At 39.7% G+C, this 26,108-nt stretch overlaps 1 protein-coding gene across 3 annotated transcripts in view; it reads left to right on the plus strand.

The window, feature by feature from the left end:
* The window catches only part of CCSER1 (coiled-coil serine rich protein 1), an 833,168-nt gene that overhangs the window by 636,039 nt on the left and 171,021 nt on the right, over positions 1-26,108 (plus strand). Inside the window, exon 10 of one of the 3 annotated variants that reach the window (XR_013545785.1) lies at positions 18,647-19,950. The exons of 1 other annotated variant lie outside the window; for it this stretch is intronic. Coding sequence is in view for 1 of the 2 variants with exons in the window: in XM_073001958.2 (XP_072858059.2) it covers positions 18,647-18,692 (46 nt within the window). In the remaining variant the exon portion in view is untranslated. The remainder of the gene's footprint in view (positions 1-18,646; positions 19,951-26,108) is intronic. One more of the 3 variants, XM_073001958.2, reaches the window with a different exon arrangement.

Consider the following 26,108-nt stretch of genomic DNA (forward strand, 5'->3'; position numbering starts at 1 on the left):
GCTGACCCTTCATATTTGCCATCTGAGGTAGTTCTCTCTAGACTTGGAACTCTTAGTTCATTCTTATGTGGTAAATGACAATGTGCCAAAAGAAAAGAAAGGAAGAGAACAGAATACAGTAGAACACAACTGAAATACGTCATTACATAAGGATTTTGTACATCTCCTGAAGAGATTTTGTGCCTTTTTTAGTAAATGTACCTGTGGTGACTGCTGCCTTTTTCATGGCCTAATAACAGTTGTTATTATTAGCAGAATCCTTAATACCTTCATATGGACTGCCAAGTAAAGAATTTATTTGTGCCAGCTGGAGTTGAAGACCATTCCTCAAACTGAAGAATGGTTGTATGAAGAATGTCACCTCTCCTGTGAGTCCCTTCTTGGTGATTATGGGTAGGAGAACGTGGCTCTTTTTTCACAGCCAACTGGTATGGAAGCAGAGAAAACAATTCTCATGATTCAAGATAGGATTGATGGAGAATTATGTATTTTAAATAATCTTCTATAAATAAAACCCTTAGTTTAGGAAGCTGTTTACTATCAGTTACAGTTACAGTCACTTTAATCTTGCAGGTGACAAATGCATTGCTTTCCATGGCAACCTGATTAAGAATAACTTTCCATAGAAACACACTGTGCCCAACCAATATCAGTAAATAATCAATACATGCTGCGTGCTAACTTGGGAAATGGTTTGTTTAATATTGTTGCAACTGGAGAGACATTATAATATCACTGATTGGTTAGCTGGTGTGATTCTGTATTGTAGTTTGTTCTGTATTGTATTTTAACATTCATGCACAGGATGGAGTAGGAATCCAATTTTATTTTATTCTTTAGGCTACCTTTCTCCTTATGAGGGAACTGAAGGGGCTTACAATGTTAAAACAAGTAGAGTTCATGTAGCAATAAATTATGCATTAAAAGGAATTAAGCCATAATAGTAATTAAACATACATTAAATGATTAAAATGTGTTCTTCCAAGTGATAATGCACAATTATCCACTTTTTAGAATAATCCTTATTCCATCCAGTGTATCACACCCCCAAAAAAGGCCAGAATCCTGTTTCCTTATGGAATTGTGTAAGGGCAAGAGTGCAAAAATTCCGTCTCTGCCTCCGCCTCTTTTTCTTGCTCCCAGTCCCACGCCAGTTATAAAATTGGTTGATTGACTAGTGGCCCAGAGAAGAGTGACAGCTCTTCCACACGCAATTTCCCCTCAGTTGAATTTAGGCCCCAAATGCTAGCATTAGGGAATTCCTCTTTTCTTGTCTACCCCTCAAGGACAGCAGTGTCGTCCACCTCCAACCGAGCCAAATGGGCTGGGAAGAACACCAGAATATCCTGGGCTGCCTTTCTGTGTTCTGCTTCCAAGCCATAATGCACAATTATCCAGAAGTGATACACAAAAACTCTTCAGCTCCAGTTAAGACTGTTCATCAGTTCTGGCAATAGACCCATAGGTATACTATATTACAAGCATATAGCAGATGCAACAATATGTGCTATAGTAAAACATCCTCCAAATCCCCCATTCTTTCTTCTTCCCACTGCATTATCTGGAAAAAAAATCTCCATAAGTTCTCTCACAAAAGGCTGACTAGAGAAGTAGGGGGCATCCCCCATATGAACATTATAGTGCATATACACCACATTGGTTAAATCTTGACACCATTAGGTTTCCACCTAATGGAAGCTGATAACCTTTGAATGTTTCCTTGCCATCACCCTAGAATGCTTTATGCTCTGATCTTTCCATAAAAAGACCAAGACATATGCCCTCTGATAGAAATAAAACCTATTGCATCTGCTTGCAGTTATGCCATTCTAGCTAGCATTTCAAGGCTGCGTAGTTTTGAGATCTATTTTATCTTTCATTCTTCGGCATGTTCTCATCTGAGATGATTGTCTTCTCTTTCTTTATACTTCTTCCCCCTTTCATAAAAATATAAAAAAGCATAGCACATAGCATTTCCAGCTTAAGACAGGAAAATAATTAAACACTATCAATTTTCATTAGGCAAAAAGCTGATCATGTTATTCTAAAATAGGATCGGCATCACATTTCTTGTAACAGTATGAAATGATTTACTGTAGCTTTCATACTATGTGAATGGTACAGTATGAAAAAGATTATCAAACAACGATAACTTTTGTAAATTTGGGCGTCTTAGAACAATATTGACCAAGTTGTTTCTCAGGGAGGCAAATATTATGGTGTTTAAGCGTTTATTGATTGTTATAGATTTTATTCACATCCTACTGATTGAACAGTATGGCCACTGTCCGTTTCAGTGCCTGCACCAGATAGTCTATTTGCTCTAGAACTGTTTCCCTGTATAGTCACAGTATGTGATATAAGTGGAGCATTGTTGCTATACTAACAAAGCACTTTTTTTTGCATGGAAACTCAGATGAAAGTTCAGAATTCAGTGGAACTTGCCTTTAGGTGTGTGCATATGGAAACATAGCCTACCTCAGGTTATCTGTTTTTGAAAATCATTTCCACAGTGCTTCTGTTGAATCAAAAGTCATGCTTAATATTTCAGTTCAGGCAAATAATGTCTTCGTGTCTGTGTGTTGTGATGCCACTTTACACATAGAGACAGAAGGAGACATTGGGTCTGGGCATTGGGTGTGAAACCTGAAAAGTGTTGCATGCTCATACAAACAGGCCAAGGAAATACGGAAACGGGGAAGTCATTCCTCTGTGTCCCCCTTTCTGAATCCCTACATCCATAGGATCATTCATCATCAGGCTAGGATGTACTTTACGAAGGCAAGTGGAATCTGCTCAAAACCAACCTACTTGCCCTTGTCACAACAGTCCAGCTCAGTCTTTGGGGAACAGATCTATTTCTGCATACCCGCCTTCCTCCCCTCTCTGCATCTTGACCAACACTAAACCAAAAGAGAGAGAAGTCAACCGCAGAACCAAAAATATCGTACATAGCAATTAATAAGTGAGGTTCCAGGACAGCAATATGTGGAGAGTATCCCAGAGAGGCAGGAAAAAAAAGATGCTAGTACTCAAGTAACAATCTAGCTGACATGGAAAAATAATCATTCGCAGTATCTTAAGGGGTAAACTGAGTTTGTCTGGGTCACTCTGCAAGAGACAGGAAAGATGTATTATTGCCTGCTGGCCAGCGAAAGTAGGTTAAAACCTACTGCAGCTGGTCTTTATAAGGGCCTAGGCTAGCAAAAATCTCATAAGGATCTCGTGACACAAAACCTGGTGAGATCTCAGCCCCAAGCAGGTGACATTGAACCAGCAACTGATTGATGTGGTTTCAGGATTGCCTTTTGTCCCCTTTTCTCACTGAAGCCCCTACCTTGACAAGTTTTCTGTTTTCTCTTCCTCAACGGCCAAAGTTTCAGCCATTAAAATATTGTGAAAGGCCTTCAATGGCTGCACTTGTTTTCGTTCCCTATTTGTCATTGAGACACCATCTTCTAAAGGTGAACTGAAAGTGGAATTCTTAATGAATTTTTAATTTTTTACACCAGTTCCCTTGCCCAAAGGACTCCCCTTGGATTTCACAAGCAATATCTTGGCAGGGTTTGTTATTTGTAAAAATTATCCAAGGGAGCACATTACTGAGTCTCTAGAGCAGAGAACGCTAATATCTAAGTGTAAAGCACATTTTTGTAAAATGCTAATTAGCCCATTTACAAAAATATACTATTAAATTTCCATTAAGAAATTTTGAAGCAAGGAGGGGAGAGCTATGCAGCCTTGCATGCGCTATATTGGCCACTGTTCTGTGCATGAGAAAATGGTGCCTAAGGTGAGTGTCTCATCAGTACAATTGGTGTATCCCTTTTGAAACTGAAAAGGGTGAAATAATTATTCTTTCTGCTCCCCAAAGGTAGCTTAATCAGTGTAGAAATTCAATTTAATGGCCGGTATACATAATTTAAAGTGGAACAGTGTTTGCCTTCACCTTCAGCTTTGTGACATTTATTTTGCTTTGTTTACACAATGAAGTACAGGATAGTACACATCTGAGGTGGACATCTTCAAAGATGATGCTGCACTTAAGTACTGCAACGAGAGTGCTGAGCTTAAGTACTGCTGAGAGTGTAGAGTAAAATGTGTGGGGGCAGTATGAAACTCTCCATCTGCCCAAGAAAACCAGTTGTGCCATTCAATTTAGTTTTGGGGGGCTGTTTGTAAACATTGCAGTACACTGCATAATAATAATAATAATAATAATAATAATAATAATAATAATAATAATAATAATAATAATAATAATAATAATAATAATAATAATAATAATAATAAAAGGAGAGGAACTAGGTTCAGTAGCAGTGTCAGCTACCCTGGAAAGTAAATCTTCATTTGTTTCATTTTTTCAGGTAAGCATGGAAAACATCAGAAGGTTTCTTCCTACTGAACAAGATTAGAAGAAGAATAGTTTTGGGGTGTTTTAAGAGATTACAAGAGTTCTCTCTGTCCTCCCCCCCCCCCATGCAAGTACATTTTGTGCACAAAACCTTGCATTTGTACAAAAACAGGCACATCTCTAGAGATTCTGTAACTATTCTGCTTCTACTTTTGCTCATGAGATGCAGGGAATGAACAAGAAGAGGTAGGGACCACAGCAAGACCCTAGGATTGCAGGGAATTTTTGGAGCTGAGTCATGTGATTGAACCCCTCAGCCTGCTTTGGCTCAGTTTCAGATTTTTGCAGGTCTTCCTCAGCATAATCCAAGCCGTATTCCTCTGGAGATCCTCTGGGATCTCAGTCATAGGAGATCACTCAAATATCCAGACTTCCAGATTCCCAACACTGATAATAAGGCTATTGATACCTCTGCTATCAGATGAGAATGCCAGCAATCCTATTGACACCAGGTGTTCCTAGAGAGAAGGGATGAGCAAAATGGACTGTTTTTGTATTTACCAGCTTGCATGCCCCAGCCTCTCCTGGATCCCCTTTTTTCCTTCCAAAGGAAAAAAGATTACAGGAGCAGTATTTGATATTTTATGTAGGCCCAAAGACTTTTTTGCACTATTAAACACACACCCCTCCAAATTGTCCATGAGTCAAAGCTGGAAGTAGAATTCCAGCCAATTCCAATTTCATGTTGGATTGATGTGACTTTAGTTTTTTTTAATGGCAGGTCTTGCATTTCATCAGGAGTCCTGGTGTCAGAAATCTGCCCTCTACAGTTACCCACTGTATCCCAACCAGATAGCTATCCAGCAGTAGTTCGTCCTCCTCCTCCTCCTCTTCTTCAGTGAGTACTGTACTACAAGTCATAAGACATGCATTAGAAGAAAGAAAAAAATGTATGCTTTCTTCTCACCCTCATCCATACAGTTGAACTTCCTGTCAAAATTGGCATTTTCCTACTCCAGATGTTCTATTGAGCAACAGTTCATGACCTCATAATATTGCTCAGAGGAGGTTGTTGGGGAGAAATGCTGTCCATCAGCTGGTACTCTCTGGGGATTTGGTTGTTGCCCTTTCTACTGTGTACCACTTCTTTGGTTATTTTGACTCCTTTTTTACTTCCTTTGAAAAAACCACCTCAGGTTTCTCTGCTTTTTGTGGTCTGTGCAGGAAGCAATAAAAGGTGACGACAAAGCTCTACTAGTAGAAGACGACTGTGGAAAACATCGTCTAGCTCAAAGATCTTTGTCCATGAGACCCATACATTGAATCTTAAAAACCACAACTTCACAATGACTTGAAGGCTGAGACTTTGAAGGAACATGGCTTGTGGAAGAAATGAGAGGACAGGGTGGCTATGAAAATTTGGCCTCAATTCAGTGGGCCACAAAGACTTGCAAGTGGTTATTATGACTTGTGTTGTTGAAAGTCAAATGAAGCAATAAGGGATTACTTCCTCATTTAGAACACCCCCCACCTGCCCTATGTGATAGACTGGTTCAATTAGTTTGCTTTTTAATTATAAAAGCACCTGCTTGTTTTCCTTAAGGGTAGGACATTTTCAGTTCTCTTGCACAGACACAGTGCCAATATATTTAAAATTAGCTTCTTGCCTCTGGCCACTGTGTTTTGTCTATAATGAAATGGACAAATGAAAGATAGTGATTCCTCTTCAATTTGGGTCTTATAAGAACACAATTATGTAAGTGCGTAATGAAGCTACTTCTCTCACTTGTTCACTTTTATTCTATACCTTACCCCGTCTCCTGCTCTCAGCAGATAAAATGCGTAAGCGTGGAATATTTAATCTCCTCCTAACATAGTTATTCTATGTCACTAGAAAAATACTAAAACATCTTTAAAGATTTTTTCCCAGTTTGTCAAGTAAATCTTTATTTCAATCAAGTACATCTGATTAATTTTAAAGAAAAGTTTTCTGGAGTCTAAAGTGTGCATATTTTCTGACAGCAATTTGGATGGAAGAATAAATACTAGTTGCTATAGTATCATCTTTATACCTCCTTCATTGGTTTTTGAACCTTTATAGAATCACAGAATCATAGAATAACTGAGTTGGAAGGGGCTAAAAGTCTATCTAGTCCAACCCCTTGCTCAATGTAGGAATCCACACAGTCAAAGCAGGTCTGACAGATGGTTGTCCAATCATGTTTCTAGTTCAAAATATTACTATTAAAATTTTGTTTATTAAATGTTACGATAAGAGGCATTGTAGGAAGGGTCCAACTAAATATTGGCACATTCCTCTTTCACTTCCATAATTCTAGGTGTGAATGAATCCAACATGTTTGTAGATGCATCAGCAACATGCATTCTTTCTGCCATTAGTCGTCTGTAGTAGGAATGTAAATTACAACATGGTTTCCCCTTGTAAAATGAAGAAAATAAATTCCCATTCCATGAGAAGGCATTATGTCTTTTTCTTGGTGTTGGAAAGAATTTGTGCATTTGTGCACTTCTCTGAAAACCCAGAATTTAAAACTGTAGTAGTTTCTCCCTTCCTTCATGGACCATTAGATGTAGTAGATTCACTGGATGAGCCCAAATTTTGCGATCTATGGTGGAAGGAAAGTGCTTGTTGTTTGCTCTTATACTGGACATTAGATTTCTTGTTGGGACTTTTGGCAGGCTGTTTTGCTTGCTTTGAGACATCTTCTCTCCCCATGGGGCATTGGCAGAACCCATGCGATCTTATTTTACAGAAGAACCTTTCATAAAAATTTCTAATCTCTATCTGTACTTGAATAGCATGGGTATGTCAGCATTCAGAATGATTCACAGAATGATTCACAACAGGGGTACACCTGGGGAGAGGTGGTTCTTAATTTTTTGCCTTTGTCATAGTCTGCACTGAACCTGGATATATCTAGTTTTGTCCAAATAAATTTTTTAAAGGTAAATGGGAACTATGGGAACATGCTCCTCCCTCCCTCCCTGCCTGCCTGCCTGCCTGCCTGCCTTCCTGCCTTCCTGCCTTGCTTCCTTGGGACCTTACCAGAGCTCCAAGATCAATTTAAAAAATCAATTAACAAACTGAAAAACTGACGACTTACAACACCTTCTAGAACTGACCCCAAAGAAAGATGTTCTTCTCATTATACGGGATTGGAATGCTAAAGTAGGGAGTCAAGAGATAAAAGGAACAACAAGTGTGTTTGGCCTTGGAGTTCAAAACGAAGCATGGCAAAGGCTACTAGAGTTTTGTCAAGAGAACAAGCTGGTGATCACAAACACTCTTTTCCAACAACACAAGAGGCGACTCTACAGACGAACATCACCAGATGGGCAATATCAAAATCAGATTGATTATGTTCTCTGTAGCCAAAGATGGAGAAGCTCTATACAGTCAGCAAAAACAAGACCTGGAGCTGATTGCAGCTCTGATCATCAGCTTCTTATAGCAAAACTCAAGCTTAAACTGAAGAAAGTAGGAAACACCACTGGGCTAGTCAGGTATAATCTAAACCAAATCCCTTATGAATACACAGTGGAAGTGAAGAACAAATTTAAGGAGGAAGATAGAGAAAGTTACAGAAAATTGAACACAGACTTCCAAAGAATAGTGAGGAGAGACAAGAGGGCCTTCTTAAATGAACAGTGCAAAGAAATAGAGGAAAAAAATAGAAAGGGGAAAACCAGAGATCTGTTCAAGAAAATAGGAGATATTAAAGGAAGATTTTGTGTAAAGATGGACATGATAAAGGACAAAAACGGTAGGGACCTAACAGAAGCAGAACACATCATGAAGAGGTGGCAAGAATACACAGAGGAATTATACCAGAAAGATCTGGGTGTCCCAGACAACTCAGATAGTGTGGTTGCTGACCTTGAGCCAGACATCCTGGAGAGTGAAGTCTAGTGGGCCTTAGAAAGCATAGCTAACAAGGCCAGTAGATGTGAAGGCATTCCAATCAAACTATTTAAAATCTTAAAAGATGACGCTGTTAAGGTGCTACACTCAATATGCCAGCAAGTTTCACATGCTAGCAAGGTTATGCTCAAAATCCTACAAGGTAGGCTTCAGCAGTATGTGGACCGAGAACTCCCAGAAGTACAAGTTGGATTCCGAAGAGGCAGAGGAACTCGAGACCAAATTGCAAACATGCGCTGGATTATAGAGAAAGCCAGAGAGTTCCAGAGAAACATCTAGATCTGCTTTATTGACTTTGCAAAAGCCTTTGACTGTGTTGACCACAACAAACTATGGCAAGTTCTTAAAGAAATGGGAGTGTGTGACCACCTTATCTGTCTCCTGAGAAATCTATATGTGGGACAGGAAGCAACAGTTATAACTGGATATGGAATAACTGGTTGGTTCAAAATTGGGAAAGGAGTATGACAAGGCTGTATATTGTCTCCCTGCTTATTTAACTTCTATGCAGAATACATCATGCAAAAGGCAGGACTGGAGGAATCCCAAGCCGGAATTAAGATTGCTGGAAGAAATATCAACAAACTTAGATATGCAGATGATACTGCTCTGATGGCAGAAAGTGGGGAGGAATTAAAGAACCTCTTAATGAAGGTGAAAGAGGAGAGCGCAAAAAATGGTCTGAAGCTCAACATAAAAAAAAACTAAGATCATGGCCACTGGTCCCATCACCTCCTGACAAATAGAAGAGGAAAATATGGAGGCAATGACAGATTTTACTTTCTTGGGCTCCATGATCACTGCAGATGGTGACAACAGCCACGAAATTAAAAGACACCTGCTTCTTGGGAGTAGACTATGTCTAGATGGGCGGCATATAAATGCAATAAATAAATAAAATAAATAAATTGGGAGGAAAGTTATGACAAAGCTAGACAGCATCTTAAAAAGCAGATACATCAGCTTGCCAACAAAGGTCTGCATAGTTAAAGCTATGGATTTTCCAGTAGCGATGTAAGGAAGTGAGAGGTGGACCACAAATAGGGCTGACCGCCGAATAATTTATGCTTTTGAATGATGCTGGAGGAGACTCTTGAGAGTGCCCTGGACTGCAAAGATAATTTTTTTTTCATTTTGAAGGAAATCAACCCTGAGTGCTCACTGGAAGGACAGATCCTGAAGCTGAGGCTCCAATACTTTGGCCATCTCATGAGAAGAGAAGACTCCCTGGAAAAGGCCCTGATGTTGAGAAAGTGTGAAGTCAAGAGAAGGGGATGACAGAGGACGAGATGGTTGGACAGTGTCATCTGAACTACCAACATGAATTTGACCCAGCTCCAGGAGGCAGTGAAAGACAGGAGGGCCTGGCGTGCTCTGGTCCATGGAGTCACGAAGAGTCGGACACAACTTAACGACTAAACAACAACAAACCAAATAAAATCTTTACCCATCCCTAGTATGAATCACAGGAATGTACTGTACAGTATATCCATTTTTATACATAACAATTTTTTACTGAAAAGTTAATGATTTATAACCTCCCTCCATGATTTATGCATCATATCACTCATTGATTCCAGAATACTTCTCAGAAGCCATAATTGATTACCTCTACTATTTCCTTGGGGGGGAAATCCCAGTCAGTTGTCTTCATTTAGCCGCCCCGAGTAGACGTGGTCTAGAGGGGCAGGGTATAAATGTAATAAATAAATAAATAAATAATAAATTCATTGATGTTACCTAAGGATGCTGATCTAATTATTTTGTCCGACTTACAAGGATTTTAACTTAAATATATAAATAAAGAAGTGCTTGAATGCATTTGCCCCAATTTGATATTTCTGTTGTACAGTGGTGCCTCGACTTACGAACGTCCCTACTTACAACCATTTCGAGTTACAACCAGCTCCGGCCCCAAAATTTTGCTTGTACTTGTGACCGGACCTTCCACTTACGAACAGAAAAAGGCAGGGGGAAAAGGTGGGAAATTCAAATTTCTATATTTAGGTAACGACGATGCTGCTTCTTTGTAGTTCTTTCACCCCAGCAGTTAGAAAGTGTGTGTTGGAGGAGGCTTGGGACAGCCTTCTGCATCTGAGAGCGTGTGCATGTGTTTGCAGGAAAGCTTTGGGCTGCCTTTTAAGTTAAGGTGCTATTTTCTGCTTTTTAAAAACTGTTCTGGGTGTTTTTGCAACATGATTTTGGGCTGGGGGGTTATAGTTCTGTGCTGTGATGGGCCTTGAGGAGTTTGTTTTTTTGTCCCCCCCATTTCTGATGGGTCTTGGGGTTTTTTTGTTTCTTTTTGGAGTGTTTTTTCCCATTTCCGATGGGTCTTGTGGGGGTTGTATTTTCTGGTTTTTTTCCCCCATTTCATCTTGGGGGAGTTGATTGCTTTTTTGAGGTGGGTTTCCCCACTTCTGATGGGTCCTGCATGCTTCCCTTGCTTTTTCCTTTGTTTTCTTTGAATTTCCGACCTGCCCTCTTTGTTCTCTGTGCATTTCCGATCTGCTCTGTTTGTTTTCTGTGCATTTCCAATGGGTCTTGCGCGCTTGATTGCTTTTCTTTTCCCCCTCCCTTTGACCGGAAGGGTTTAATCACATTTCCAATGCGTATTGCAGTGATTTTTTTGTGTGTGATTTTTTTCTTCAGCCAGAGTAGATTACTTGCATTTCTATGCACTCCTATGGGAAATGGTGCTCCAACTTACGACCATTTCGAGTTACAGCCATCTTCTGGAACGGATTATGGTCGTAAGTTGAGGCATCACTGTATTTGTCTTGCAAACAGCATGTTCAGTAGATATAAGCCAGTGAGTTTGTGATAGAATGAGTTGGGGGTTGGGGCAGTATCTCTCTGATCATTTTTAGATGGATTTTGGGAAAAAGGTACCAATGACAGGAATACAGTACCTAAAACAATGCCAACGCTTAATCACAATGAGACAGGTCAGAGTCAAGTACTAAGACTAATACAAAAGCGTTTTATGTGATGGAGCGCACCCTTCTCAAGCCAAGGACATGCTCTCGATGACATGTCCACAGGGGTGATTTCAGAATTTTGTTTCATATTTTACCATGACTGCTCACTACAGCCAATACCTTATTTAAATAACTATCCTATTTAAACTGAAGAGTGGTCACTAGACCAGATGGGCGGGGTATAAATAAATAAATAAATAAATAAATAAATAAATAAATAAATAAATAAATAAATAAATAAATAAATAAATAAATAAATAAATAAATAAATAAATAAGTGAAAGGTATTTCTGTAGGTGAAGGATGGATAGCATGTGTTTAAAGTATCATACTTTGAAAAAAAAAAAATAGAACAGCAAAAAAGACAGTCTGTAGTGATCCTGAAAATGATTTAAGTAAGATTCAGACAACTGCTAATTGTACAGTTGTCTCTTGAAAGCTGTTGATGTGTTGATGCCATCTGTAGAAGTTAATCATATAGAAGAACCAGCCTTCCCACAGATTCTCAAACCTAATCATGAATGTTGTGGATCAGACCTATGCTCACTGTATGAGCCCATGGTGAACTGTTGAACTCATGTATATTATGGTATATTTTACGTGAATACTCATCTCAAATTTGAGAGAAGATTGTTGAAAACATCATGCAAATTTTCTTTCCGTTAAAGCTGAAAAGGTACCGAGAGACTGCTAGTAAAACATTTACAACTAACTTTAAGATGGAAATATGTCTTCCTTATTGAGCTATAACTTTGCTTTGAAAGTTATTTGTGGAAAGAACAGCTTTATTTTAGTATACGTGTCAACTATTTTTGCTGTATTTACTCCAGGGACTGTGTTATATTAATTTTTATTCAGATATATAATTTTAAACAGAAATAACAGAGAAGACAGACAGCCTTGGTTATATGTAACACAAATATTTCAAAGGGGAAAAAATGAACTGTGTAGTTTAGTTTGACTGCTATTCAGTGTTTATGTTGTTGTGTACTTTCAAGTCAGAACTGACTTACAGAGGCCTTAATGGGGTAGATGAGATGTTCAAGGAATGGTTTTATCAGTTCCACACCCTCAGTGAGTTTTCATGTCTGAACAGAGATTTGAACCCATCCCCCCCCCCCCCCGAGACCTAGATCTACTACACCAGACTGGGCATTCCCAATCAGTGTTTACTAAAGGCAAAAATACGTGGCTCCCTTTTTATGGAACCAGCTTCCAGAGGAGCTCTGCCTAGCTCCCTCCTTGTGGACTTTTAGGAAGCAATTAGAGACACTGATTTTCAGGGAGGCTTTCCACACCTTCTCCAACTTCCCCCCTTTCCCCTCCTCTTCTTCCCTCCCCTCTTTGGCTCCATCTGTTCTGAGATTAGTTGGTGCCATCTAATTTTCTTTCTTTTGTTCTTCTTCTTTTTTGGGGGTTATTGCTATTGCAACATTTTTGGCTTAAAGTCATCGAGTTGGAAGTTACCAAGTAACAGTTTTGGAAAAATTGAGCAATGTGATACAAATTCTTCCTGAGCCTCCAGGGGATGTTTTCAGCCTTAAAAACAAATAAACAAACAAACAAAACTGGTGGGGGTTGTGGTTTGGGGAACCCAACAGTGCTGAGTGTGTGTGTCACAGTTTGACTCCTGGGGGGCACATCCAGCATGCAGGCTGCTCTTGGCTCACCCCAGCTCTATAACGATGTAGGTGATATAGATACAATATAGATTGATATTTCTGGGTATACCTTAGGGTATATAAGCTTTTTCATGGTGAGCCATATTTTAGTAACATTATATACCTTATGACCTCCTCTGCAAAGACTTTCTTTCTTTCTTTCTTTCTTTCTTTCTTTCTTTCTTTCTTTCTTTCTTTCTTTCTTTCTTTCTTTCTTTCTTTCTTTCTTTCTTTCTTTCTTTCTTTCTTTCTTTCTTTCTTTCTTTCTTTCTTTCTTTCTGCCCATACATCAAAGGGGTCATGGACCACATGGGGAAACTTTTGAAAAAACACAACCTACAAACAGTATTCAAGCCCACCACAAAAATATAACAAATGTTATGGTCAGCAAAGGACAGAAGGGACCCCCTCACCACTGCAGGAGTATACCGGATACGTTGCAGTTGCGTCCAGGTATATATTGGAACCACAAAACGAAGCATCCACACCAGAATCAAAGAATATGAGAGACATTGCAGACTAAAACAACCAGAAATATCTGCAGTAGCTGAACATGCCCTAAAACAAATTGGACATGAAATTCTATTTCAAAATACTGAAATACTGGACAACACCAGCAATCATTATGTCAGACTGCACAGGGCAGTCATTGAAATCCACAAGCACCAGCAGAACTTCAACAAAAAAGAGGAGAGCGTGAAGCTCAACAAAACGTGGCTCCCAGCTCTCAAAAATACAGCATGCAAAAGGTAAATAAACTCTACCCAGCCACAAGGACAGGGGATCATTACACACAAAAGACCAGTTAATGACACCCATCAACCACAGTGGCAGATAATCTCTTCTCCTTAGCACAACAATACACCCACAACAAGACACACTAATCACCCATCTCCAGAAAAAGACAAAAGCCTATCTCACAGCCATAAATACTGCACTCCCAAGCCAACTATACCAGAGCACAGAGTGCTGTCCTCTGAAGATGCCAGCCACAAAGACTGGCGAAACGTTAGGAAGAACAGCCTTCAGAACACAGCCAAAGAGCTCGAAAAACTCACAACAACCATTCGATCCCGGCCTTGAAAGCCTTCGTGAATACATAATAACTGGTTTCTTCATCATCCTAAGATGTGTATTCTTTTGGCTGACAGCAAAAGAAATTAATGATGGAATATTTTCTCTTCTTTCTTGAATAGAATGATCTACCAAAAATAGATTTTAAAAAACCCAGACCAAGTGTTTTATACCAAAGGAACAAGTATCTCAATTGTCTCAACTACATGGCTTATTACACTGTTGGTATGAAAATTAGCAGGAAGCAGAATTTGTCTGGATGAAATAGGAAACCTTTGGATAACTCTGCTAAATAATGTTATGTTCTCTTGAGAGAGCTTCCCCCCTCCCTCTCAAGCACTCACAATGCAGTCTTCTGATTTGCGAATACAAAATAATGCCAAACTTTTTCCTGACATGAATTAAAAATTGATATTGTTTGTAAGAAGATGATCTAAGGGCTGTCTTATGCCCAATGCTTTTTTAACATTACAAATGACTGACTGGATGAATGAATCTGAAGAGAGAAGCAACTTAACCTGCTGCTTTGGTATATAAAATCCTCATTCAAGTCTGGCATGTCTTGGGTAATCAAACATACTTGCTTTAACACTGAGTGGCTGCTACAAGGAAAGGATGTACAGCTGGTTCAGCATAAGTAAGTTTAGAGAAAAGGGAGCGAGCGAGAGAGAGAACAGAAGTGCACTCTTGTAATACATTGGGCATCTAAAAATGCAGCCACTTAGTTACCACAGGGTACAAAAATCATGAATACACTGTCCTATGCACACCTAATGAAGTTAGTGAGATTTACTTTTTAGCAAACATGTGTTGTACCGGGTTGATTAACGGCCACTTTTAAAATAATTCACATAAGCTTGAAGACTAGAGATCAGCTTTTGTGACTGAACGATCACATAACTGTTCAGCTGCTTACTTGGATTCTACCATATCTGATGCATTGTCATTTTAATCTAGCAGGACAACAAAACCAAGCTCCACAAAACCCTAAATGTGACAAAATGTTATTTTAACAAATGTTTCCCATATTGTGTTTGTGTACATCAAGGTTTGCATGGTGGTCTCTTCTTGCATAATGGTAGTAATGACTTTTCTTAGTATTCTACCAAAGCATACTCAAAATTGTTGTTGTTGTTTAGTCGTTAAGTCGTATCCGACTCTTTGTGACCCCATGAGCCAGAGCATTCCAGGCCCTCCTGTCTTCCACTGCCTCCCGGAGTTTGGTCAAATTCATGTTGGTTGCTTTGATGACTTTCCTTTACCAGACAATAAATGCTATAGTGCTGATTAGGAACCAGAGAAAAAAGGCTGTACTTAATCAGTTTTAGAAAATCCCGTAGTGGACACTCTCTCATTCTTTTCACTGGGAGGTTTCAATGCAAATGCATTTTGTTCTGGCTTGTCCTGCCTTGTTAAAGTGTGTTAGCTTAGTTTTCTGGTCAAGGAGACCTCAGTTGGATTTACTTGAACCCGCTGATTGTAAGGCCGAGGGAAGAATGGAGGTGGCTCGGAGCCCTTTGACTATCTGCAGCTGTTTTGAAAGTGAGTGAGTTGGAATCTGATTTTACAAAAGTGGTCAGTGGAATCCCAGCAGCTGGATATTTTAATAGGGAACTTGCCACTGTTTTAGATTGTTGCTTTATAATAGTCATTATTGCAAATGACACTTCCTCAACTAGTGAAGAACACTATGTTAAGTCTGGCATTTTAGTAGATAAGGCTGCATCAATGAATATTCCAGAGAATACAAACAGATGAAAGTTGTCAGTTTTAGTTGATTGCTTCTTGCTCAAACTCTGCAGAAATCAACACTAGTGAATACCACAGAAAAAATGGCAGAGTAGTAGAGTTGACCATTATTCTATCTCTCATAGCCAGGTGAATGGAGATTTAACAAAGGCAAGTTCACGTGACTACATATCTGGATTTTAGAGTTGCTCATTGGGAGAGAAGGGACTCTTTGAAAGCTTTGGCCATCTCCTTTGTGTCTTAAACCCCTTTCAGATATTATCATTGCAGCCTGTCCTCACTAGAATGGGTCGGACTAATGTAGTCCCTTTACTCATGAGTTAATCATACTATTGAAGATGTGAATTGGACTCATAACTCATATCTGTCTTGAGTGTTGGCTCATCATTATGTGGAGAAAATATGCAAGAAAGAAATATTAGGTAGTTTGCTATTTTTAATGTTTATTGGTATTATTGTTGTTCTTATATGTTGTCAAGTTGCCCCCAACTTATGGCGGCCTCATGAATGACTGATCTCAAAAATGTTCTGTTTATTGGTATAAGTTGCAGAAATTGCTGCTTGTTATTGTTTTCATATGAAATTGCATTTTATGTTCCTCTTCATCAGCATAGCTATGTGGTCGCTGATAGCTTGGAACTATTTATCCTGTTTGAGTATCATAGAGTCGAAAACTCTAGCAACACAATAGATATTTTTTTAATGCTGCATAGACCAGCTGGATGAATGATCAGCTTCATATAATGAAAACATTTCTCTTTAATCATCATCCAGCATTTGCTTGATTCATTCCACTGGACTGGTAGTCATGCATCTGAATTTTGTCAGTCACTTAAAATAAACCTTACTCTATGCTTGCTAAAAGTTAATTATCATGGTTTCAAGACACTGAATTGTTAGTAGAATACAACATATCTAATGAACTTTAAACTACATGTTCATAGGTAATTAGTTGCACCAGTCCTTATTGTAGTATACTTGACTAGATGGGTTGAGTTTTCAGCTGTGACCAAGCTATGTATAAAACCCAACAGAAAACAGTGATGATGGCAAACCAGGCTTCTGAGTTTGTGTAGCATTTGCCTCTTCTGAGCTTGTGGATATATTATATTTGTTCTGGCACATTTACCTCAGAATAATTGCCATCTGTCTCCTTAGTGTCTTTAAGATGAGGGAAATTGTCTCCTTTCCCATTGTCTGAAGTGCATTATCTTTAAGCCACATGCAATTTATCTGCAAGAAACTTTCAGACAAGTTGTAAATGCAGCAGTTATCCTTTGATATAGCAGTCAAGTCATTATGTTAATAGGCTTTGGTGGATATGACCTAAGTGACCATTAAAAACACCAAAGGTGTGCTTTCCCTCACACAGCCAGATGAGATCACTTGCCATCACATATTCAGAGGTGGTATAATAATACAGTTAGCATATGCTTTATGAATTATCTTGCACAGTGGTTTTCAAATATTTGGTTTCAGGAAATTCTCTCCATGTCATCATAAGGCATAGCTGCAAAGCAATCTTATGTTAACAGGTGAAGGCTGAGTCTTGCCCTGGGACTGTTTCCATGGGGTATATTCACATGTGACAATAACCTACAGTTGGACATAAGTATGTTTTGTTCCTAATGCCATGAATATAATAGCAACCATAGCTTCTCTTATCCATTTCTGTTTACTTTCTGTTGGGCAGCTGGGAAAATAAACCAGACCAGTGACAAGCTATGGTTACAAGTCTGGATGTTAGAACAAGTCATGTATAAGTCAACAAACCATGGGCTCAGATAGTAGTTTGCAGGTGATTAACAAACCATTTGTTAATACACCCACAACAAAAACACACTAATCACCATAATCACCCATCTCCTGATCTCACAGCCATAAATACTCAGCTCCCACACAAAACTGCACCAGAGCACAGAGTGCTGTCCTCTGAAGATGCCGGCCACAGAGACTGGCCAAACTCTAGGAAGAACAATCTTCAGAACACAGCCCAAGAGCCCGAAAAACCCACAAGAACCAAACCATTGCATCTTAGCCAAGGCTAATTTGCACATCATAATAAGGGATTTTTTTGTTTTTGAACCCATCATGGCTTATGATGCATAAAGATGGATGATTGGGTTGTATTGTCCCAAATATGACTGTTGTCTGCATTCACACATGAATGCTGAAAATCACAGATGAATTTTCAAAATGTCTCTCAGTGCTCAATGTTTTTCCACTTTTAAGATATGCACAAATGAATACTGAGACTTGCTTAAAATGTGTGCATGTATCTCTATAGGGCTGGCCCAAGACATTCTCACGGCAGCTGAAGTCAACAAACTAGCTAAGGAAGCAGAGACAGTCAATGTGGCAGACAGAGTACTCCTCCCCTACTTTGCTGCTGGCCCTCAGCATCTGCTGCCTGAGGTGAATATTTTATTCTCCTAATGGTTAGCGCTGTATCTTTGAGATGTTGGTCATTCACAAAAACAGATGTTGTGTGGAATAGTTCATGGTCACTAACTAGTGCACATTGCCACACATATATTGCCACATATTTCATGGACTGGGAACCTGACTGTTTTCTAGCATATCACTAGCTTCTGGAAGAAAACAAAGGCTTTAGTTAAGCATCTTGTGTAACAGAGTCTATTTTCAAAAGAGGCCACATTAATATGTAATTCACGCACTCTGTTTCTTTCACCAAACCTAATTTCTGACAAGTTTTGAAAGTACCTGTCATATGCTGTAATTTCCTTCTTTCTTCAGTAAACAAGAGGCGTTACTCACTGGAAGCCTTTCTCTTCTGTACCAACCAGAGAAAAAAAAATTGAAAACACTTTTTTTGCTGTATTAATGCTGACACCCCTTGCTCCAAAAAAATGTGTTTTATTTACAGGGCACAGCTTATGGAAGTGCTCCTGTTCCTTCTCGCAGGCAGTTATGTGAGTCCCTTAATTCTGCTCTGTGTTGTAAAGATAACTATATGTGTTCATGTGCTGTAGCATGGCATGCTGGTAGAGATGAAACAGCCCAAGGTCAATATACAACCAGAAGTGTTGCATATTGCCTGTAATGTGTTTGTAGCTAATGGCTTCTGATGTGCCTTTCTTTCCTAGCTTGGCCTGTCCTTTGTCTGACCAATACAGCTGTCAATGAGGGCCACCCTGTGCTCCAGAGTTGTGAGCTAAGTTGGAAGCTCCATAGCAACTCAAAGTCTGGAGAGGAGAAAGATTCTAGTTTGACCTCATGCATACCATTGGTGTTGCATGAACAGAAGCTTGTTAATGACGTTGTTCCTACCTTCTTGATAATTATCTTTGTGCAATTACTTTTGGACAGGAAAGCAAAATCTAAAAACTATTCATGTATAGTGTTTTGTTTTTTTAAAAGCAGATATAAATAACTTCTAGCTAGAGCAGTAGCGGACTTTCTGCTGCTGAGTCATTGCTTCCGATTACTGTGCAGAGCAAACAAAAAATAACAGAGAGTTATAAGAATGTTCTGCCTAAATTGTTCCTCTCTCTACTTGTGTCATCAAAAAAGAAAGAACCGAGTGAGATTCAGGAATTAGATTTTCAGTTGTAGTAATATTATAGACTGAGTGAGAGAAAAAGCCCTAGCAACCTACCCTAAGATCAGTGTTTTATGACTGAGCTCTGCACAAGTTAAATATATACAGTAATTTCCAATTGCCATCAGACTTTAAAACAAGAAGCTTCCCCCCCCCCCCAATTTCCTTAAGCCTCTGTCTCTCTTTTGCCTTCCCTCATTGGTGTGTCCATCTGCAAGGCATCCATTTTGTTCCACGTGCACATAATATGCTACAGCAATGCACTGCATCAGTTGTGATTATCACATGGTGTATCACAGCGATGAATGCCAAGTTGATTCATCATCACATGACATTACTGGCTTCTTCACCAAACACAATCCAATTGAAATTATGCTTTGATTTCACTGTTGGCAGTCTTGAACATGTTGCTTGCATCACATTCACCGAGGTGGATAATATGAATTAATGGGGTAAAACGAGCTTAATAATGTATGTCTGCTAATATGGGTCTTGTGAAAACAAGGAAAAATGTAACCTGTATTATGATGGTTTCTTTCTTGTGTCACTATGGGAAGTGTTTAATTTCTGCTGGATGGAATTTCCTCTGATGGAAGGATTAACTGTGCTATTGCTAATGGAGGTAGAAGGTGAGGACCTGTGTCTAAGTGTTTGCTTCCTGAATGACTGGCTTAATAAAAGTTGAGTGTTCTTTGAGGTGTGTGATAGGACTGCAGGTGTTTAAAAAAACAACAACACAACTGTCTAGATCTTAGGATTAGTGTTCTTCATTTTCAGTCTGAAAAGATTATTGATAAAGATCTTTACATGATCCTCCCCTGATTCTCCTGTAGCAAAACAATACCACTGTTATTACTTTACATCCTGTAAATTTGCAATGTATGATAAATGTGACACCATAGTCTCAAGGCTGCTATAAATGAAAGCACTATAATTCAGGGCTAGAGTGTGTACACTTGCTGAAAATTCCAGGTTTAATTGCAGGCATCTCCAGAAAGACTGAATCTTTGCTACTGCCATGCATTGTAAACAAGTCTAAGCTTGAAGGACCAGTGATCTGTTTCAGTATATCTCTTATGTTCCTATTAAAATTTAAGTTGTGAGTGCCCTTATTTGTGAAAAAACTAAGATTTGGGAAAAACTGAAAAATGCAGGGGTGGGGACTGGTTGCAACTTCTGGCTAATCAACACCTCTGAAGGGAATAAAAAAGATGAACTGAGTCCAAAAACTGATAGCGAGTATGCTATAGTCAGAGCTTGTAAAAGTTAATGGGGGCGGGGAGCAGGGAGTCTGAGAATTATAATTCCAAAATTATATTTGGAAACCACAGGGCATGTAAGCGTGTCATGAGTCCATTCCCTTCAAGAAAGTAGGTGTAAAAATGACTGAATATGACTTTTTTTGCTACAGCATTTACAATTCAGTTTTCCATCTCTCTTCAGAAATAAGTCACTGGTAATGTAATTCCAGCAGTATTGATTTTTGGTAGACTTCCTCCTTCTGCTCTGTGGCTCCCACAGCTTCCACAAGAAATTTCAGGGGAGTTGTGGAACAGAAGTAGGAAGTGATTAATGTTCAAAAATTCTCCCTGGTAATGACATCACCAGCCTTTGCAAGCATAGTTATTCTAACAGTATATCAGCCACTGTGTTCAATGTGAAGCTTAATAATTTGGTTTGTGTGTGTGTGAAATCCACAACCCACATTCCTTCAGTTGAGATTTATGTATTGCAAAATTTCTGTTTGAATACAGTGTGACTGAATGAATGTGAAGAATGAACGATCAAGGGGTTCAGTTCATTTTTGCTATTAACTTAGAACATATCCACTTATCTTTCTTATACCGTTCCCCCCCCCCCAAAATAAGACAGGGTCTTATATTAATTTTTGCTCCCAAAAAAGCATTAGGGCTTATTTTCAAGGAATTTTTTATTTCACAGTCATGTCACCTTCTACTGGTTGCTACACAATGCTTCACAGTGGTAGAGAGTGGGTTTAACTTAACTGGGGCTTATTTTGGGGGTAGGGCTTATATTACGAGCATCCTGAAAAATCATACTAGGGCTCATTTTCAGGTTAGGTCTCATTTTTGGGGAAACAGGGTAGTAAGTAGATCAACTGTATACACTCCTTTAATTCCATTCCTAGTGGCTACGGTGGACTTCCTGGTTTCCATGGAAATGGCTATTAGCTGAATAAAAATTGGTATCCATGTGTGTATAACTGATTATCATTTTAGCACACTGAAGTGTGAGAACATATTTGAGCATGTTTTTGAAATAATTTGGAAAATGCATGCAATTGAAACTTCAGTTTGATTTTGCTCATTAGCTTATTGCTCCGTTTTCAAACCCCTCTTATTGGTTCTAGAAGGGGGGGTCATTTAAAAATGTAACTGTGTTGTATTCATCAGACAGATTTGCACTTAACATTTCATGCTTCTTAGCAATAAATTTCTCCACAAAATCAATGGTTAATTAAAGAGAAGAGATAATTTTATTCAACATTATCGTCTTGTTATTTTTAATTTTTGCTTCATGCATTAAAAATGTTTGTCACATGGTTGAACAACTTTCTCTTTAAACCATACCAGGGGTAAAAATAAGAGTTTGAATTTGCCACAGAATTATCTCTTACTTTTTTTTGTTTCTATGGAGACTAAGATTGCTTGGGTGAAAATGATGTAACTCTTAGAGATAAGGCCTAAACAATTTGATCAGTAGGAAATAAATGTCCTGTAAACATTTATGAGGAGACTCAGCCCTTCACACAGTAATTTGGAAGATGGGTGATGAGCTTCATTCTGCAACGACTTCCAGACATTCCAGACAAGAGGGAAGTGCTGTTAGTGAGTGCTTCGCTGGACAGGTTGGAGGGCCATTTCCCTGCTCTGAATGGGGTTACACTCCCCCTAAGGTACAGGGTCCACAGCCTGGTGGTGCTCCTGGACCCCTGTCTAACTCTGGAAGCTCAGGTGGACTCGGTGGCCAGGGGCGTTTTCCTTCAGCTGTGGAAATTGTACCAGCTACGGCCCTACCTGGATGAGCGGAGTCTCATGACAGTAACACATGCACTGGTAACATCTCGTATAGATTATTGCAATGCGCTCTATGTGGGGCTGCCTTTGAAGACGGTCCGGCGATTGCAACTGGTCCAGAATCGGGCTGTGCGGCTAGTGAGTGGTGGAGCCACTAGAGAACACATCAATTCTGATTAAATTACATTGGTTACCAGTTGCTGCCTGAGCCCAATTCAAAGTGCTTGTTTTGACATATAAAGCCCTAAATGGCTTGGGCCCTGGATACCTGAAGGACCACCTCCTTCCATATGAGCCTACCTGACAGTTAAGATCTAGCCAGGAAGCCCTTTTGAAAGAGCCGTCCCTCAAGGGGCATTCCAGACTATGGAATACCCTCCCGACTGAAATTCGTCTGGCGCTGACGCTGATGACATTTCAGCACCAGGTCAAAACCTTCCTGTTCCAGAAGACTTTTACCTGAAATAACATCAACTATGGGTCCTGATGGCAATTTTTAGAGTATCTATTTTAACTGTATTTTAATCGTTTTATCGTTTATTCTATTTTAATTGAATTTTAATTGTAAGCCGCCCAGAGATCTTTGGGTAGAGTGGGCAGCATATAAGTTAAATAAATAAATACATTTTTGAACCAATACCTTGATTTCTGTGAGGAACGCATGGCCAGCTGTGCCCGTTCCTGGAGAGGTCTGATCTGGTCAACCATGACATATCCCTTAGTTAGATCCTGGCTGAATTACTGTAATGCACTCTACGTGGGACTGCCGATGGAAAGTGTCAGGAAATTTCAGCAGGTCCAAAATTCAGCTGCCAGATATGCTAGCTGGGGCTGACTGCCAAACCATTTCTGGGCTGAATACAAAGTACTGGTTCTAACCTAGAAAGCTCTCAATGGTTTGGGCCCAAGTGATCTCAAAGAACACATCACTCGTTATGAGCCTGCTTGAGTGTTAAGATCATTGGGGATGCCTTTCTCTTGGTTCCACCACCTTCAAGGTGCTCTTGGGGGAGGGTACATGAAAGAATGTCTTCTCTGCTGCTGCTCCCAGACTTGGGAACTCCCTCCCATGGGAGGCTAGGCTGGCCCCATCTTTGCTGTCCTTCTGCAAGCAAGCAAATACTTTTCTCTTCAGGCAAGTTTTCTCTGAGTGACTAGCTGCCTGAGTGAGGTTTTAAAAGGATTGTTATATCTTACTTCATTGAATGCTTGCTTGTTTTCTAGTATGTTAGTATTTCTATACTCGCCATTGTTGCTCTAAATATTCTATTTTAATGAAATAAAGAGAAAGCTGGGGCAATAATATTTTAATAATCTCAGAACTGCAGAGCCGGAAGGGAACATAACAGTCCAGCCGTCAAAGAGGCAGAGTTAGAAATTGAACTTCCAACCTCTGGCTCTGCAGCCACATACCTAAACCACTGAGCAATCAATCAATCAATCATTCAATCAATCAATCAATCAATCAATCAATCAATCAATCAATCAATCAGAAATAAATACACACGCATGGAAGAGGGTGTTCATCCCCTGCCCCATCCCACTGTTGCTTCATTCACATGAAAACTGATGGTTCTGAAGAGAACCTCCTTTACATATACGAAGTCTTCACATGAACTAAATCAAAATTTTCCAGGATGCTACCTTGTATGAAGATGCTTCATTTGCAAATCAGGCTGCACTTTTCAGAACTGTTGCTTGTCATTTGATAATGTGGTGACAGAAGGGATCCCTTCCTCGAGTGGTGATTGGATCCCTTTTTGAATAGGACTTGAGTTGACTCCAGATTCAGATTTATACAACTGGACTGTTGCAGATGGATTTTACCACCCTCAAGATTGAAGTTTTATTCCTCCTCCCACCCCCTGCAAAGAAACCAGGGGTTTGGGAGACTGGCTGACTAAGATGGGCTGCGGTACAGTTGCATACAGGATCTCAAGGAAGATACCTTTGATTGCTTTGGGGAGAATTTCCCCTCTTGCTTCCACACCACAGTTGACTATTCAGCAGGATTCCTTAATCCTCTGTGTATCAACTTTAGAGGGCTTGAAGGAGCTTCATGGGGAGAAGGGTGGGAAAGTCCATTTCGCCCAGTCAAGATTCATGCACCCAGATCTAGGTATACCCCAATATGGATTGCGTTCTGAAGGGGAGGGCTTCTTATGCCAGCCATTGTTCATCCTCCTGAAAGGTTTTCTCTGTGTCATAACAACTCTCTGTCCACAACGAACCCTTAAGCAATGCAACTATCTTTATTTTCCTCTTTTTTGTCATTAAAATCTAAAGAATATAACAAATGGGAACAACAGTGCGTGTATTTGTGCTTGTGTATGTGTATATGCATATCTATGTAAATGCATTAGAGATATGCATGAACCGGTGATTTGTGCCAGTTGAGTTGATGTGTGAACAGGTATTCCATGAGTCAGCACCCTGCCCCTTCTGGCGGTTCCCACGCAGACGTAGCGGCAGGAGGAAGAGGCACAGGGAATCCAGGGCGCTGCTTCCGAGTGGAAGCCCGCTGGAGGGGGCGGGGCAGCAAAACACAGAACACCTGTTTAGCTGTGGAACAAACCAGCATGAACCTCCAAACTGATGACTCATGACCATCTTTAGTGTGCATACATGTGTGTATACGTATAGGTATATGGTGTAACAGCTTATATGTTCTACTTGTTTTTAATGTTGCTTTCTAGGATATCTGGGCATGCTTTGAGTGGAATTTTTCAAGTTGTCTGCCAGTTCCCTATCAATCCTTTTTTTACCCCCAAAAGAAGTAAGAAAAAAGTAAAATAAAATACATGTATCAGGGTGAAGAAAGTCATTCTTCAACACTGCAATACGTTTATGACAAAAAATTACTTTTAAAAACGCTATGATAGGTATTCTGAGACAGTAACTTTCCAAGCAGTCCAGAGGGCTGCGGGGTGTGTGTGTGTGTGTGTGTGTGTGTGTGTGTGTGTGTGTGTGTGCGTGCGTGCGCGTGCGTGCGTGCGTGCGTGCATGTGTGCACATGTGCACGTGTGTGCATGTGCACGCACGCACAGCCTGCATTCTTTATTGTTGTACACATTTATAATGAAAAAAGCAGCTCCTCAATTATGTTCTCTTTTTAAATAATAGGTATGAACAATAGACATGAATTGCATCAAGGAAAAAAATCCCTGATAACTTCAGAAGAAAGATGGTACATGCTTTCATGATATATTGTAATATCTCTAAAAGTGCTTTTAACAGGACGTATATATTCATCTTAATTACATTTATAATTAAATTTCTGAATTAGATCAGAGGAAGAATAAAAAGCTAGGTAAAAAAACTAATGGAATTCCAGTACTAACTCATTTTGTTGTATTGGCTAAAATCCTGTTGTTTAATGTAGTTATTTGGAACAAGAGTAGGCCAAGTGAATCGGTTGGAATTTGGTGAGTCAGCTCTAGAGAGGGGTATTCGTATACCCTAAGGGGCCAGACCCTTGTTAACTCCAGCTGCACAGGAATATTCATATTTGTATACGAATATCCCTGCGCAACTGGAGTTAACAAGGGTCCGGTCCCTGGGGCCAGACCGTCCACTCACACGTCCATTGCCACTGCTGGCCCCACTCATCCTTCCAATCACTCCTGAGTGCCGCTCTCTTCCCAGTCATCTAGCCACTCCTGGCAGAGGGACGGAGGATGAGTCTCCCTGAAAGGCTGCCGAGTGGCTAGCCAAGTGGCGCTCCGGAACGATTGGAAGGAAGAGAGCGA

The sequence above is a fragment of the Pogona vitticeps genome, chromosome 5 (assembly GCF_051106095.1).
Source record: "Pogona vitticeps strain Pit_001003342236 chromosome 5, PviZW2.1, whole genome shotgun sequence".
Lineage (NCBI taxonomy): Eukaryota > Metazoa > Chordata > Lepidosauria > Squamata > Agamidae > Pogona > Pogona vitticeps.